Below are 16,336 nucleotides of genomic sequence, written 5' to 3'. Positions count from 1 at the left end.
CTCTCAGCATTTTGCTGAACTGACTGGCAATGCGATGCAGCTGTCCCTTTGTTGAGGCAAGTGTTAATATCTCATTGCTTGCATGAGTAATTACTCTGAAGTGTGTTCAAGGAATCAAAGCTGACATTTGCAAGCATGGAAGAAAATGTTTCAAGCTACTGGAGCGTTCAGAATGTTGACGTGTGTAAAGGGGTGCTTTTTAATAACAGAGTGAATCCTCGTCCCAAAAAAACAGGAACTATCTGTTATGTAATAAATAAAGAGAAGCAGCACATCCATTCTGGTGGTTACCCTCCACTTTTTATCATGCCTAAAGCATTTTCTTGACCTAAATGATGCTGAGAATTCAAAGCAGCAAGCCTATTTCTGGAATGCAAAGAAATAAACACAAGAAATTTCTGTGTTCAGAATACTGGTGTTTCTTTTTTTATTTAAGAAGAGAATAAAGCATTTTTAAATATATTAATTTTAAGTATACTACACTTAAACTGGGATGCTGGTTTGCACATTAACAGTGTTCAAAACCAAGAATGATTGCAATGGCCCCCTCCCGCCCCAAATACTGATGCAACAAACAGATGACTTGAGAACAAACATCCGTTCAAAAGTCCCTTAGTAGAAAGATAGTAAAGGAAAGTTAATCAAAACATCAGCAGCCATGATGGCAGCCACACAGAGCAAGGTAAATGCTCTTGAGAAAACCAACTTCCTTTGTTATTTTACCCCCCAGACAACTTGATTTTTCAACTGTAAGGCATGAAGGTTTGTCATCATGGTTACCAGAGTGGTAGCCACAATCATGTCTATGGCTCCTAATACTTCAAAAGCTGGGCCGCATCACGGGTACAAAAGAAGTTTTGGCATTAAGTAGTAGAGGAAGAATCTTTCCAGAAAGAAGAGCCCCTGGGCAGGCTTGCTCAAAAATACTTTCACACATTACAAAAGTGACTTCAATTGGCTGAACACAAGGACCCCCATGGCAAGAATCTAGCAAACACATAACGAGATGACAGTCTGATGGCAGAGGAGTAGAAATCTCACTCTGTTAACCATTGACTTTCCACACATTTGCCTTCTTACCCTGTATTTACTTAGTTCACAAAATCCGCTTCAGGTCAAAACCAGGTCTACCAACATGAAATGTAAAAGCATGGCAAGAAGCAGAAATGTTGGCAGCCAACTGTAAGAAGCCATGGTCCTCAAGTCACTTGGCTCGGGCCTGTTAATACTGACCACTGCAAAGCGTGCGATTTGGGAATCGCAGTGCTGAAAAGTGAGAGGACATGAAGGAATAAACTGGAAATAATGAAAAGGCAGACTCATTTACACTAGCATGATTTCAAAGAAACATCACAGACTTTGGGTCTTATTCAGGTACAACTAAACAAGAAACTGGTCCAAAATTTCTTCAAGTATAATACTGCTTGGTAAGTTAATAATCATTGCTACTATTGTCCCCTCACAAGTGAGAACTCTGGCATGTGTACCCTAAACTTAGTGAAATATAATACTGCTTATTTTCATATATGCATGTGACCCTAACCATCACTTATTAGCATGTGACTAAAGAATCCCAATTCTGTATTTCTGTGAAATGGATACTGACTATTCCTGAGACTGAAGAGGCCTTTTGTGTGTAAATGTGTGGTATATGTAAGCGCGGTTGAATGTATAAATGGAGTAGAGACAGCCTTTGGAAAAGGCAGCTTGGCAACGGAAGCGTTAACTAACAAGTGACGGTGTGGAATAGTGTGATAAACAACATTATTAGTGATGACAACTGAACTTGGGTGTTTTGCTGAATTTACTCCTATTTAACATGAGTCATCACTATTCAGTTTTTGCAAGCCTATGCAAATCATGTCTTAGGAGCCAGCCACAAAAGACAATTAGGAAAAACCACTTGAACGGCAAGGCATGGGAAACGCAACACCCAAATGAAGACAAGGGTGTCTCTCCAAGCCAGTAATAGCACTTCTTGTTTGGCTTCTTGGAAAGCCCAGGTTAAATGAGCGAAGTGATGACAACTAACTTCCTAAAATAAAAATACTGGAAGAAGTGTAAACCTAAGCTCACTCTGTCCTATCTTATATGAGTGGAACAATTAGGTATGCTTGATGAAGACATAACAGCAATCTTTTTTCAAGTTTTTCCAGTTGCAATGAGCTTGCATTGTAAAAATTGAAAAACCTGACCAATAAGAGGATGGCTTAAACAGGAAGAACATGCTCCCCTTACGGAAAGAGAGAAGTCCAGTAAAAAGTCTTGCCGATGCATCTGTGGGTTCTTCATGGGAAGAAGAAGGGGGAAAGGAAACTGAAGAAAAAGAGTGCGTGTATGGAGGCTGCCTCTGGAAACTGATGTTTTAAATTATTACGTTCTGGGTATTCCAGGGCATTGTAAGAAATCCAAACTTGTCGCTGTGTTGCTTGAAGGAAAGCAAATCCAACTGGTCGCGGGAGAAGGTGAGACTGTGGCTAGTTCGTTTAATTTCCTGTTTGTGGTTTCTGGCTGCTGCAGTGATGCGAAGGGTTTCCTTGGAAAATCTTGGATACCAACTACAACTATGACATAGAGCTTTTTGCAGCACATCCAGGGACTCAGGCAGCTTGGAGCACTGACTTCGAAGAATGTGATGTGGGCTCTTCCCACTCCTGAAACACTCCAAGAGGTTCCCTTTTTGTGCAAGAAGACACCAACATGAGAAGCTCCTGGGACTTGGGAGGCAGGAGGCTGTACAATGCTCCCTGGTGCCAAAGTGAAGAGCTCGATGCTGAATTTGCTTGTGGCAAACGCAGTGACGCCAAAGCAGCGGGATTCACTTTGTGGCCTTCTTTTTCACCTTGGTGGCGTTGATGTCTGCTTTTGTCTTCTGGATTCGGGAGAAGATCTCTTTGAACAGGGCTTTGTACTCTGGCTGGCTCTGCTCTAGCCGCTTGTCTACAGCCTCCACGTGTTTGCTAAGGCTCTTCTCCATTGTCTTGAGCTCGTCCAGCTCATAACCCTCTCCCCGGAAGTCTCTAAAGGAGCTGTCGCGGGAGATAGGGCGGGAGGTTTGGACACCGGCATGGCGCACGCTGTCTTTGTGCTGCCGGCACTTGCTGAGGAGCTCCTCATACTTTTCCAGCAGGGCATGGTACTGCTCATCCACCTCCCTCAGGATTGACATCCCCCTCTTGCGTACGTTATTTGCATGCAGTGTGTAGTTGCCTTCATGGCGGCTCACGGCATCCTTGGTCACAATGGCATTCAGGGCCGTGTCGCTACAGCTTTTCCGTACAGGGTGGTTTGGGGAGGCTGTCATGGACGATTCATGGTTTCTACCTCCATCTTCCTCAGTTAGGTCAATGTAGTCAGCTTCTGGGGCATTGTTCAGTGGCTCCAGAAGTGCTTCTGACAGGTTGTCCTCTCTACTGAGGAGATATTTCTTGACTTGCTTCATCTGCTGGAGTTCCAGTAACTCTCCTTCCAGCTCTTTAATGCGCAGCTTGCAGTTCTCCATCTCACACACCCTCTGCTCAAGATCTGAGTACTCCTGGATGACGGACGTGTACTCTCTCTCCACCCTCTCCTTCCGCTGTTTCTCCTGGTTGACTTGGGACCTGAGGGAATTCACCATTGCTTGCAGCCGCTCATTCTCTCGTTCCAAGGGCATCTGACTGAACTCCATTGAAGAGCTATGAATCTGGAACGCATCTTCATATCTGATATCCAAAAAAACAAAAAAGCCATTAGCAAACTAATTATTATAGATTCCTAGGTGGGTACCATAAGTCCAGCAAAGGTTAACAGAGAAGTTACCTCCGTACACAACAGAATCCTATGTATCACACCCCAAGTGGCAACATATAGGTGAACTCTTATTGAGATGTGCTATTTTAATATGTGCCAGGAGTAATTCTTCCACGGGGGAACAGACTTGCTGTCTGGACTCTGCTTATCTTTCCTGAGTTTCATACTGAACCCTAGTCACCAACCAAGTACGGTTCTGCTTAACTGACCTAAAGAAAACCTTTCCACTGTTCTTTTCAAAGGACTTTATAAGCATACTATACACTCATTATTGTTCTTATAGTGACACCTCTATGAATGGTGTTCTTAAGGGCAATATCAGCAAAAAAGGGCCCCAGCTGTAGAACTGCAGGCAAGACAATGAAGGGAGGGAGGAAAAGGGAAGAAGGGATGAGTGTGAGCAAATGAAAGCTACATGTACTTAAGATTAGTTTCCTAAGGAAGAAGACAGACAATCTATAGGCTTCAAGGGAATAATGGATTTTAAGGCGAATTTTGATGATGAATAAAAAACAAACATGTTGTGCTCTGTTTATTATAAGCACTGCAACATTTACAGGAAAGAGTTAGTTGATTCCTGCACTGAAGGGGGTTGGATGCGGTGTCTGCCGTCTTATGGTTCTATTCTATGCCAGACACAGTTTTGGGATCCTGTTTTGATTTTCCAGGTTACTGCCCGAAGCACTAAACAAACTTATTTGACCAGAGGCTGTAGAAAGAAAGAAAAATATCCATGTGTTACCATGGGTTAAGGCAGCTCATCTCTGAAAGTTTGTCTCCAGGTCTCTAAAGAGCTAGCTAGTTCTGAAGCCAGCTGTCCAGAGTGAGAGGGAGGATGGTTATAAATATGATCCCAGTGGGATAACATCTCCCTGAGTCATTTTATAATATGGAAAACAAACACTGGCTTATCTCTGTCAGCATATATAACTCTCTCCCCCCATTAAGATGCCTGATTCATTAGCTGAAACAGATGGAAGTGGGGTGGGGTGGGAGGAGCCATACCATCTCCTCCCCCCACCCCATGACCCATTCCATTCTAGGTTGGAACTGGTGGCTGGGAGAGGTACTGAAAATTCTTCTTAGTGGCCCAGAGGGAATGTGACCTACATAAACCCAAATGCAGGTTTTATTAAGGCAACACACAGAGCCCTACAGCACTCTGGGTAAAGTACCACAGGGGTATTGTGAGGAAACATAGGCACTGAACAGATTTTGCCTAGGGTTAGCTTATGGCCTAATAGCTTATTCCTTTCATCACAGCAGCAGAAATTCTGCTTGCTGGTTTTCAGCAGATTGTGTTTGCAATGCAGCATGCTGCTGGTTTAGACGGCTCCCGCTGGAACAAGCAAACACACCAAAGCAGGGGTTGGCAAGGTTTACCTTGCCTGGGCTGGTTCACTCCAGTGGAGATCCCTTCATGGGCTGGATCAGGCCTGCCCACAATTTCTGGTGCCATGAAAGCAAGCCCCTGCACCGCACCGGTTTAGCGCAGCGCACGGGGACTTGCCAAGCAGGCAGCTCGGTTTGGGGGCAGCTCAAGGGCCGGTTAAATGACCCCCGTGGGCTGCTTGTAGCCCATGGGCCTTAGGTTGCCAATCCCTGCACCAAAGGAATGTCTTCAGAAGGTCAGGGAAGAATTGCAGTTGGAGTGGGTGATAAATGAGCTCTCTGACTATCAGGCTTCTCTTGGGGAGGAGCATGCACTGGGAACTTTTGTTACTCTAGTACAGGGGTGGAATTGCAGGTGGAAGAGCTGTCAGGTATGGGAGAAGCTGAGACGGTGCCCCTGCAACCCACATGGAGACTATGTCAATGAACTTGCTGGCAGGCCAAAGGGTTGAGTAGACTGCAGAACTGGTTTTCTCTGAGCTTAGCACTGGAAAGGAACATCTGAAAATGAGGTCAGTCTGCTTCTAAAGTGCAGAGCCCCTTGTTTTCAGGCAAATATTTATGAATCTTCATTGACAGGGGTACCATTCAGGGGGGATACGAGTGCACTGTCTCTTGCACACTGTTTTTTTAAGTGACATGCGTACCCAGAATGACTGGAAAGCTCACGTGTTCTCCACAGTGAGGTACTAAAAAGGTAAAGGTACCCCTGCCCGTACGGGCCAGTCGTGTCCAACTCTAGGGTTGTGCACCCATCTCACTTAAGAGGCCGGGGGCCAGCGCTGTCCGGAGACACTTCCGGGTCACGTGGCCAGCGTGACGAAGCTGCTCTGGCGAGCCGGCACCAGTGCCGCACACGGAAACGCTGTTTACCTTCCCGCTATAAAGTGGTACCTATTTATCTACTTGCACTTAGGGGTGCTTTTGAACTGCTAGGTGGGCAGGAGCTGGGACCGAAAGACAGGAGCTCACCCCGCCGCGGGGATTCGAACCGCTGACCATGCGATCGGCAAGCCCTAGGCACTGAGGTTTTACCCACAACGCCACCCATGTCCCTAGTGAGGTACTATTGGTATACAATTAAATTACCTATATACTAGATATGCATAGCAAGGGCACACAGTCCTTAGCTTCCAAAAAAGGGGTGGGAAAGAACTGTCCTGTTGTGATAACACTATTAAAGTTATCATTCTGAGCACAAAAATAATCACAGAAGATGTTCTGATAATACGCTGCTTCTTTTCCTTCCTTCCTTATCCAAGAATGGGGATTCTGACATTACTGAATATTGCCCTCTTTTATTAAAACCTGTTCTCTCTCCAACCTGGAATTCATAATGCTATTCTACATATGAATTTGCTCAAACTGTGTACCAGGCAGCAATAGAGGGAGATGGAAATGAGACTGGTATGCATGCCAAAAACTGATATCTGCATCCCCCCCCCCTTTGGTTTTAGGATTTTTTTGAGAGGATCTGAAACTGCTTAACTGGCAAAAAAGCAAATTTTTTTATTATTATTTTAACGCACTCTGTAAATATTTGTTCTCCTTCCACCCACCAGCATAGTCTATTCTATAAAATTAAACTTTCCTCCATCTGTTTTCTGCCATTAGCAATGCCCATGGGTCCCTGAATGAAAAATATTGCTGCAGCCTTGGAACGTTCCATACTGCCCGAGACAGCTTTCCCCTGCAAAGGAATGGCTGTCCTAACTCTGTTCTCCCTTGTCTGCCCGCAAAGCACCGCCCCTCCAGCTGCAGATTACCTGGGACTAGAGCATAGCTCCTTGAGGCAAGGGAATGTATGGATGGTTCGGCGCCTCTCTCTCTTCTCCCGGCGGATGCGCAGCTGATCTAGACTCTGCAGCTCTTCCACCTGCTTTTGTAGGTCATCGACTTGGTTCTGCAGCCCCTCAATGGTTTCTGTTAGGCTGTTACATGAAGCCAGAGTTGATGGGAAAGAAAAAGAGAAGAGAACGCTAGCTTGTTTTTAGACAGAGATACAGACACAGGGCAGTATCCAATTACAGAGTTATACTAGTGCAATGATTTTTAGCTGCGCAATGTTAACTTCTGTGCCCTCAGCACTCCCAACATGTCTCCTAAAGGGAGAGGAGATGGAAGGAAAGTTAAATGCACAACTAAAAGCCACTGCACAAGCATAACTGGTTAGTTGGATGGTATCCTAACTATAATGGTAGGTAAGCAGGAAACTAGCCAAGCTACGTGCTTACATGCCCCATCACCTCTGGCCAATGATTGGCAGAGCCACGCATCTGCAATGAAAGATCATGGAGACACACTCGAAAGCTAGATCTCTCTGTCCTGCAAATCCTTCCCTGGAAGTCTGTTATAGTGAGACTATAGCCACCATGTTTTCTGAGCTAAGCTATTCTGCATTATTCAAAGTAGCAGCCTTCAGCACCGTCACCAAGCCACACCTCTTTGCTCTACAAATGGTTTTGCCTGGCCGGGCTGTACCTCAAACTCTAATGCCTCTCGCTTTTCTGAATAGAGGATAAAGGGGTGTGTCAATATTGTACTAGGCTACTGTGCAAAGGTAAAATTTGCATCTGCTGCTCCATTTACTTTTGCCTATAATAACTCCCACCACCGGCATGTGGTCCTCGGGCTGAAAAAGGGTTCCCCACCTCCACTTGGAAGCATTAAACAGACACAAAAACCACCGTATTCTAAGAGATGGAGAACTTAGAGGAGCCCAGTGCAAAGGGCAAATTCTCATATTTGCTTACATGTAGGATCAATCAACCTACCTGTCCACTGGCCATCACTGGGTAGCTGACAAATCCAATTCTTATTAAAAAAAAATTCATTCTCCCAATGAAGAAGAAGAAGAAAGTTTTCCCTATTTGGGAACAGATCTTGCATTCCATCACCATCTCAGTTGTTCCCTGGCATGAACAGGGCCATGAAACTACAAAATGTCACAATGGCTGTGTTCTTATAACCCTCACTTTTGAATGAACAATGCCACCTCAGTTTTGAATGTTTCCCCCCACAATTACCAGGCAACCTCTACCTTTAGACGTGAAAGGACCCACCAGATGAAGCATTACCATTGTATCTTCTGCTGGGATGTCTTACTCTCCAGCACAAGCTTCTGATTGGCCAGTTCCAAGTCACGCGCTGTCACATCCAGCTGCTCGTAAACCTTGGCATGCTGTTCATTCATATGCCGTAACATTTCCAGCTGTTTGGTCAAATACTGGAAAGAAAAAAGGTTTAAAAGCCCATAAGAAAAAAACAAAAACATTAGGGACATAATACCAAAAAACAATTCAGTAGGTCTAAAGCATTTAGTCAAAAGACTGGATGAATCACTTAAAATGCCTTTTGACTAAAAGGCTGACCCTATTGGGCAACATGGGTGGGCCCGAATTTACTATTAAAAAACAACAACAAGGTAAGCTACTGCTAAGCCTATCTTAATATTTTGAAAAATGAAAACAGAAAAAGTCCATGGAAAACAGATGCATTTTGTCAAAAGGGGACAAAGCCATTTAGGCTGCAATCCTAACCCCCCTTACCTGGGAGTAAGCCACACTAAATTCAGTTCAATAGGACTTACTTCTGAGCAGGCAGGGTTAGGTCTGCACCGTTAACCCCATTTCAGGGACTTTGTTGGAAACTAATCCAGGGACTCAACAAAGCTCAAAGTGACCCTGACTAAAGCTGCTGCCCAGAATGTAAACATATGGGTTAGGGGTGGGAGGGCTTCCCAGGAATGCAAAGCAATGTCTTTTTGAGCTGTGGGCCTTAATCCACCTCTTTTCTACCCTCTTCCATATGTGTTTTTCATCCCTCCCCCTAATAGCACATCTCTGAGGCTGCAGCTCATCCTGGCTTGCGCTGTGGCAGTGAAAATACCAAACAAGCAGCTGTCTACTTTTTCACAGCCATGCTCCGCCTGAAGCAGGAAAACGGGTTATTTGGCTTATGTGTGTGCCTGTGCTTCCCCGGTACCTCTATCTCTTGCACTTGCTCCTCATTGGTTGTGTACATCTGTTGCAGAGAATCCTCCAGTTCTTTGTTGCGCTCCAGCAGTGTTTTCCCCAGTTCGGCTGCTAAGTGCAAGTCTGAAAAGCAAAACGAAACAGAACGCGCTGTGAGGGCCTCTCCACCAAGCTCTCTGGAACCAGGCACGTGTGAGCAAGTGATAGGGCTGATTCAATCTCTTAAAAATATTTTTAACCCATCTTCCCAAATCTCAAGGCAGCTAATGGAAAAAACAACAACAACTACACCTAAATCTACAAAAAAGGAGCTTTCAAACACCTCAGATTAATGCATTAATAAAACAACAGAAGCAAGTACAGCAGTTCAGGTGCCATAAATAATGCATTTTAACTGCACAGGTTCCTTCTGTAGTTTTGGATCATAAAAGCCATAGAATCATAGAATCATAGAGTTGGAAGAGACCACAAGGGCCATCGAGTCCAACCCCCTGCCAAGCAGGAAACACCATCAGAGCACTCCTGACATGGTTGTCAAGCCTCTGCTTAAAGACCTCCAAAGGAGGAGACTCCACCACACTCCTTGGCAGCAAATTCCACTGTCGAACAGCTCTTACTGTCAGGAAGTTCTTCCTAATGTTTAGGTGGAATCTTCTTTCTTGTAGTTTGGATCCATTGCTCCGTGTCCGCTTCTCCGGAGCAGCAGAAAACAACCTTTCTCCCTCCTCCATGTGACATCCTTTTATATATTTGAACATGGCTATCATATCACCCCTTAACCTCCTCTTCTCCAGGCTAAACATGCCCAGCTCCCTTAGCCGTTCCTCATAAGGCATCGTTTCCAGGCCTTTGTTTTGCTAATTCCTTGTGGTTTGGAGACAAAGGAGAAAATACGAAGTCAGACTGTCAGTGTCCAGGAAGTTATAGTCTGGATAACTTAACGACCCTCAAGATGAGTTTCTGACCCTCCTCTGGAAGAGGAGCCTCCAGCCAAGTCAGAGGGGGAGGTCACATACCCACCAGCACTCAACAGAAGGCCCAATCCGAGGCAGCTGGTCAACAGTGGAGTGCATGCCTGAGAACCCAATTTTACTGCATAACCGAAGAGCTCCCTGAGAGTAATGGTCCTTCTAAAGTGAGTGGGCTCTTAGTGCAAACAACTGCATCTTAGGCTGGGTATGGTCTGGGTTGTATCAACCTTCATTGGAATCTGTTGCTTGAATGATATATGTCATTCAACTGCCTATGTCTGAGCCTGATGTCTTTGCCCTGCTATGTACAAGATTTCCTCAGTTGTTGATTCCTGTTTTTGGACACCACCCTGGTTTATTTTTTGACTTGGGTCCAACCTTGTTATTGTGTATGGCCCTAAGCCTTCAGCAGATGGTACTGAGAAACCTGCCCTGTCTAACTCACAGACCATTATCTAACCTGGTCCAAGCAGGACAGTGTACAAAACTATGTGTGATGTGAAGTAAATGGTTAGAAACACGTTTTTCTCCCCCTCTCAATATATAGTGGTACCTCGGGTTACAGACGCTTCTGGTTACAGACTCCACTAACCCAGAAATAGTACCTCGGGTTAAGAACTTTGCTTCAGGATGAGAACAGAAATTGTGCGGTGGTGGCGTGGCGGCAGTGGGAGGTCCCATTAGCTAAAGTGGTGCCTCAGGTTAAGAACAGTTTCAGGTTAAGAACGGACCTCCAGAATAAATTAAGTTCTTAACCCGAGGTACCACTGTACTAGACGCCAGGGTGATTTAACGAAGCTGAACTTTGGGAGATTCAGTACAGACAAAAACAAGCACTTCTTCATACATTGCATTGTTACAACCATGGAATCTGCTCCCACAAGAGATAGTGATGGCCACCCAATGGACCCTTGCTATGTTCTACCTCAGCTGCCTGAGACAGTACGCTTCTGAATATCAACTGCTGAGGATCACTAGGAGGGGAAGGGCTGTTGTGCTCAGGCTGTGATTTTGGGCTTCCCACAGGCATCTGGTGGGCTGAAATGAGAAGAAGACCCTGATCTAGATGGGCTTTCAATCTGATCCAGCAGGGCTCCTCATAAGTTCCATGAAGGTAGTGCAGATACAGCTATTTTTCATGCAAAAGTCAAGCTTCCAAGAAGCGGAGTGGCGTCCACTTTTCACTGACCCAGATTAGACATATGGGGGACTCTAACGTTTTTGAGCATCACTGCAGAACTGGATACCGTCCCCCTCCTATGTGGACTCCCCCCACCTCCTAAGGAGGAGATACTTTATTGCACTGCTGCTTTTATTTATTTATGATTCTTAATTATCGTTTTCAGCAGCTCAGCTGTCGGGCAAATTGTCCTGATTATCTCACCCTAGTGTGGCACAGGAGGGGGCCCTTGCCACTGCTGAGGTGCTAATTATCTTTTTAGTGTTTTATTTTATGATTTGTTGGTTTCTCCAAGAGCCTCTGCTTGAAGAGCAGAATATAAAACCCCATAATAATGGTTATATTTATCATTGTTATCATTACCGTCATTATCAATGACAATGGCGGCAGAAGCAGCAGACATATGCTTGCCAAAGTTAGATTGGTTGCAAAGACTCTACAGAAGGCTATGAGGCTGATCAACAAGGGCGTTCCTGTGCCTTTGGGCAAGTGAAATATAGCCCTTGCATCTTGCAGCGGATGCTGTTTCCCCTCTAAAATTAAGGTACTTTGGAGAAGGGCCTGATGCACAGAGTTGACACTGCTGCATATGAAGAGGTGGCTGTTGAAGGCATGGCTGCCGAAGAAGAAGAAGAAGAAGAGGAGGAGGAGAAGGAGGAGTTTGGATTTGATATTCCACTTTATCACTACCCAAAGGAGTCTCAAAGCAGCTAACATTCTCCTTTCCCTTCCTCCCCCACAACAAACACTCTGTGAGGTGAGTGGGGCTGAGAGACTTCAGAGAAGTGTGACTGGCCCAAGGTCACCCAGCAGCTGCATGTGGAGGAGCGGAGACGCGAACCCGGTTCACCAGATTACGAGTCTACTGCTCTTAACCACTAGGGTCCTTGTGTATACAATTTTTTAAAATATTTCTGGAAACACTTTCTAATTTCTCCCGGTTTCTGGATGTTCTTTCCTTCAACTTCTAGATTGGTAACATAGTTTAATTTTTGTCTCTTTTTCAACTGCCAAGCTAGCAGTTTCCCACATTTATTCGCCGATTCAAATGATCTTTGTTTCATTTGTTTAATTCTCCATTCCACTTCTTGGTTGATCAATTGCGCATATTGTGACTGGTGGAATTTAATTTCTCTTAAGGTCTCTTTGGATTTTGGGTTTAATCTTAATTTTTTCTCGCCGTCCCTTATCTTCTCCAATATCTTGTCCTTTTTACCATTCCAGAGTTTTTTCTTAATCGTATTCTGTTGTATCAGAAACCCTCTCATAACAGCTTTGCTCGCGTCCCAGATTATTCTTTTTTCCACCGAGGTGTTCAAGTTGATTTCAAAATAATCCTTTAAAGCTTTTTGGGCCTTCTTTACAATCTCTTGATCTCTTAGCAGGTTGTCATTCATTTTCCATCTGAAGGAGTCGGCAGTAGTAAATCTCATTTCCATTTTCAAAGCGTTATGGTCGGAGCAAGTCTTTGGGCAGATTTCTATTTTTGTGGTCTTAGGTGCCAGCCCTCTAGTTGTCCAAATTTGGTCGATCCTTGTCCATGACAGGTGGGCCTCAGAAAAGAAAGTTCCTTCTTTACCGAGGGGGTTTCTCGTCCTCCATGAGTCAATTAAATCCATATTGTCAGTTAGTTCAAAGAAAGTTTTTGGTAGTCTTCCATCTTTAGTCAAATTCTGGTTCTGTGACTTATCCATAAAGGTAGAGACAACCCCATTCATGTCTCCCATCATAATGATGTTCGAATAGTCCAGATAGTCCAATAATGTCTCATGCAGCTTCTTATAAAATTCTGATTTCCCCTCGTTTGGTGCATAAATTCCTAATATCAAAATTTTCTCTCCTTGGGTCGAAATCTCAATAGCCAGGATTCTTCCTTGTTCATCTTTAAACAAAAATTTCGGTGAAAGAGTCTCTTTGGCGTAAATCACCACGCCTCTCTTCTTGACTCTATCTGATGAGATAAATTCTTGGCCTAATCTTTTATTTGTTAACACCTTCCTGTGAGCCCTTGTCACATGGGTTTCTTGCAAACAAATTATGTCCAAGTTCTCTTTCTTTAGGATATGGAAGATCCGTTTGCGTTTTTCTGGGGAATTCGCGCCATTAATGTTCCAACTATACAGCTGCAGAGACATCTTGTATCAATCTGTTGTTAGTCTTGTGGGGTGTCTTCTTTTTTGTCCGAGTCCGAAGGTGGTAACTCTTTCCCTGACTCTGGTGGTGGCCAAATAGCTGCTCCTTTCTGTAGGTCTTCTCCGTGATCGTGTAGGAACTTCTGGCAATCCTCTTTCGTTTTGATTTTTATCTTCTTTCCTTTGTATTTAAATAAGACGCCTTGTGGAAACTCCCACCTGTAAGGTATTCCGTTACCTCTCAGAAGTCCAGTTAGGTCAGTGTAGTTGGCTCTTAGATCCGGTAATTGTTTGGGAATATCTTTGTAAATTTGTGCTCTTCTATCCTGGATCACAAGTGCTTTATTGAAGTGTAAATCAAGTAGCTTGTCTCTCTCCTGTTTAGTCCTTAAAATAATCAAACAGTCTCTAGGCCTGTCCTTCCCAGCGACTCTTCCCAATCTAAATGCAGTCGTTATTTTGAAATCTGTGTCTTGATTTATACCCCAGAATTTGGAAAATTCTGCCGTTAGAAAGCCGGTCAAATCCTCTTTCTCAATCTCTGGGATAGAGCGTAATCTCAGGTTATTTTCCCTGTTTCGCAGTTCCACCAAAGACAGGTAGGCCTGCTGGTCTGTGATATGTTTGTGGAGCGGTCTTACCTCTCCTTTCAATTCCTCCACTCCTTTGGCTGCGGCCTCTGCTTTCCCAATCGCAGCCTCCGCCAATTTTCGATTTTCAGATGTTACGTCGTTTAAGTTTCCAATATCCTGTGAATGCTTAGCCACCTGTTCTGAAAGTTTGGTAATTGAAGATGTGGCTAAGTCAATTTTTGCAGTTTGATCATCCACTTTTTTGTTCAAAATTGCGAATTGTTGTAACATTTCCTCTAAAAGAGTGTTAGATCCTCCAGATGCCATATCCTCACCTATTGGTTGTTCAGCTTCTTCAGCTGGTGTTGTTGGCGAGGGTGCAGTCTGTAAAACGGCAGGGACTGAAGATCTGCGTCCCTGAGAAAACAGGGTTGTTTGTGTCAGTTTGCCTTTCCCTGCCTTCGACGCAGCTCTTGTTTTTACTTTATCGCTCATTCCACACCTGTCTTTGGATTCAAGGTCAGGCTGTCAAAAGTTTCATGAGAAAGGCAGGCACAAGCGTAAACAATCCAACCACAGAAAGACAAAGCAAAGTTAGTTCTCAGGAAATTGTAAGTCCCAAGTTCCACTAGAGGGAGTAAGTTGCAATTCAGGGAAGAAGAAACAAAGTTTCAGACGCCATTAAAGTTCCTTAAGTTAAATAAATTAACGCTGATCCTTGGAAAAGACCTTTTCCCTCTAGCAGAGCTCTCACAATGTTGCCATAAGCTTCTTAAAAGGTGCAAAAGTACAGTTGTTTAATTGTATCCAACAGTAATGCCTCTAAGTGTCCATTTCAAATTTATAAGTATATCCGCAAAGTAGCCTTTTGTCCCACTGCAAGCCCGAGACTGGGGGTTTTAAAGTCTTTAAAATTTAAAAAAGTCCGGCGGAGGAGAAAGTCCCCAGATAAGGTACAGAAAATAGCAAGGAAATAAAGGTAACTTGCCTGCTTCAGTTTCCGACTTTTCCGAACGTATGATGTCTCACTTTAAAATCTCTCCGCACTGCTTCCAGCTTGTCAAATCTTTGCTTTTGATCACTAGCATCCTCGGGAGACGGACTTCCTTTTTCTCGCCTCCCGCTTTCAGCCAAATTCGTAAATTTGTAATCCAATTTTGAGTAAATCTTACTCACGAGTAGTTGGTTTGTAATCCAATGTAAAAGGAAGAAAGGTCGGCGCTCATCCGCAACAGCCGCGCGGCTTCACTCCCGCAGAAAGAGCGATGAATCCACAGCACCGCTTCCCCTCCGCGCTTCCGGAGCCCCTTACGGGATCCCTTCTTCGTTTTGGGGGTCGCTCTAGGTGCCCGCCGGATCCCACGGCCACGAGCTCACTCTGATAAGATTCTACACTCTCAGCTTTTCCAAGCCAATGTTGAATATTCAGGTCAACATTGTCCAGTGCCTTGTAGAGTCAGCCTTGTCGCTTACAATGCACTACCAGCGGAGAATGGGTTTATAGTCCTTTTCAAGGACTGAGTAACCCTCTGCATTTCATCCATCTCCAGCTCCTGACAAGAGTCCTGCTCAGCCTGGAGGCACAAAGCCATCTCTTCCCACCAGACTCTTCACAGCTGCCTCTGCCACTGTCTGTCTGATCTGATCCTCTATTTGTCAGTGAACGTGTGAGAAGACTTGGGAGTGTTGGTGGCTGCTGCCTGGGGGACAAGCTGCCATAGACTCCTTCGTGTGTCAGGAAGAGTCAGCTGCACCTGCCCGTCTCTCTGGGGCAGCGCAGCTGTAGGATAAATTGTCCTAATTATCCCACACTGCTGGGAAGCCAAAGGGGGCAGTGCTGCCACAGAGGTGCTAATTGAATCACTGCCTTTCCTCCTGGTTCCCCTGGACTTTAATGAGTAATGCTTCTGGGGAGCTATTGTTCTGAACTGGTTGCTATAGCAGAAGCAGGAGGCCAGACACCCACCCACACAAATACACACCTTCCTCTGCTGTCCTCCCTATTCCCCGCACATGTAGATGTCAGGCTTCAGATAGGAATTAACAGGTCTCGAATCCAAATGCCTTTCTGGTAAATCAGCAGTTTCTGGAATTGCACCCTGCACCTCAGCTCACTTTGGGCAAAGGTTGTACAGAGGGCGGGCCAGTTACACACCGCCAAAAAAAAATGCATAAGTCTAAGGGAAAGTTGGAAGATGACACTGATTTGCTCAAAAGTTGCATATGCTGATTAATGACAGAGAGATGCACATTTAGAAAGATGCACTATCATATCATAGTAGGAATAGGTTTGACCTGTATGGTTTCACAGTCTGCTGTGAAA

The 16,336-nt window shown here is 44.7% G+C and overlaps 1 protein-coding gene across 5 annotated transcripts in view; it reads right to left on the bottom strand.

Moving 5' to 3' along the window:
- Positions 1-395: 395 nt before the first annotated feature.
- Positions 396-16,336, bottom strand: part of CDR2L (cerebellar degeneration related protein 2 like) — a 34,632-nt gene continuing 18,691 nt past the window's right edge. For all 5 annotated transcript variants that reach the window (XM_082211118.1, XM_082211119.1, XM_082211120.1 and 2 more), the window contains 4 exons: positions 9,169-9,281; positions 8,262-8,410; positions 6,951-7,115; positions 396-3,704 (listed from right to left, as the gene is read on the bottom strand). In XM_082211118.1, the coding sequence (XP_082067244.1) occupies positions 2,819-3,704; positions 6,951-7,115; positions 8,262-8,410; positions 9,169-9,281 (1,313 nt within the window). In that variant the 3' untranslated portion in view covers positions 396-2,818. The remainder of the gene's footprint in view (positions 3,705-6,950; positions 7,116-8,261; positions 8,411-9,168; positions 9,282-16,336) is intronic.

Source organism: Podarcis vaucheri (genome assembly GCF_965113315.1).
Source record: "Podarcis vaucheri genome assembly, chromosome: 2".
Lineage (NCBI taxonomy): Eukaryota > Metazoa > Chordata > Lepidosauria > Squamata > Lacertidae > Podarcis > Podarcis vaucheri.
Note: the sequence above shows the minus strand (reverse complement) of the source record. Positions and strands in the feature narration are given on the sequence as shown.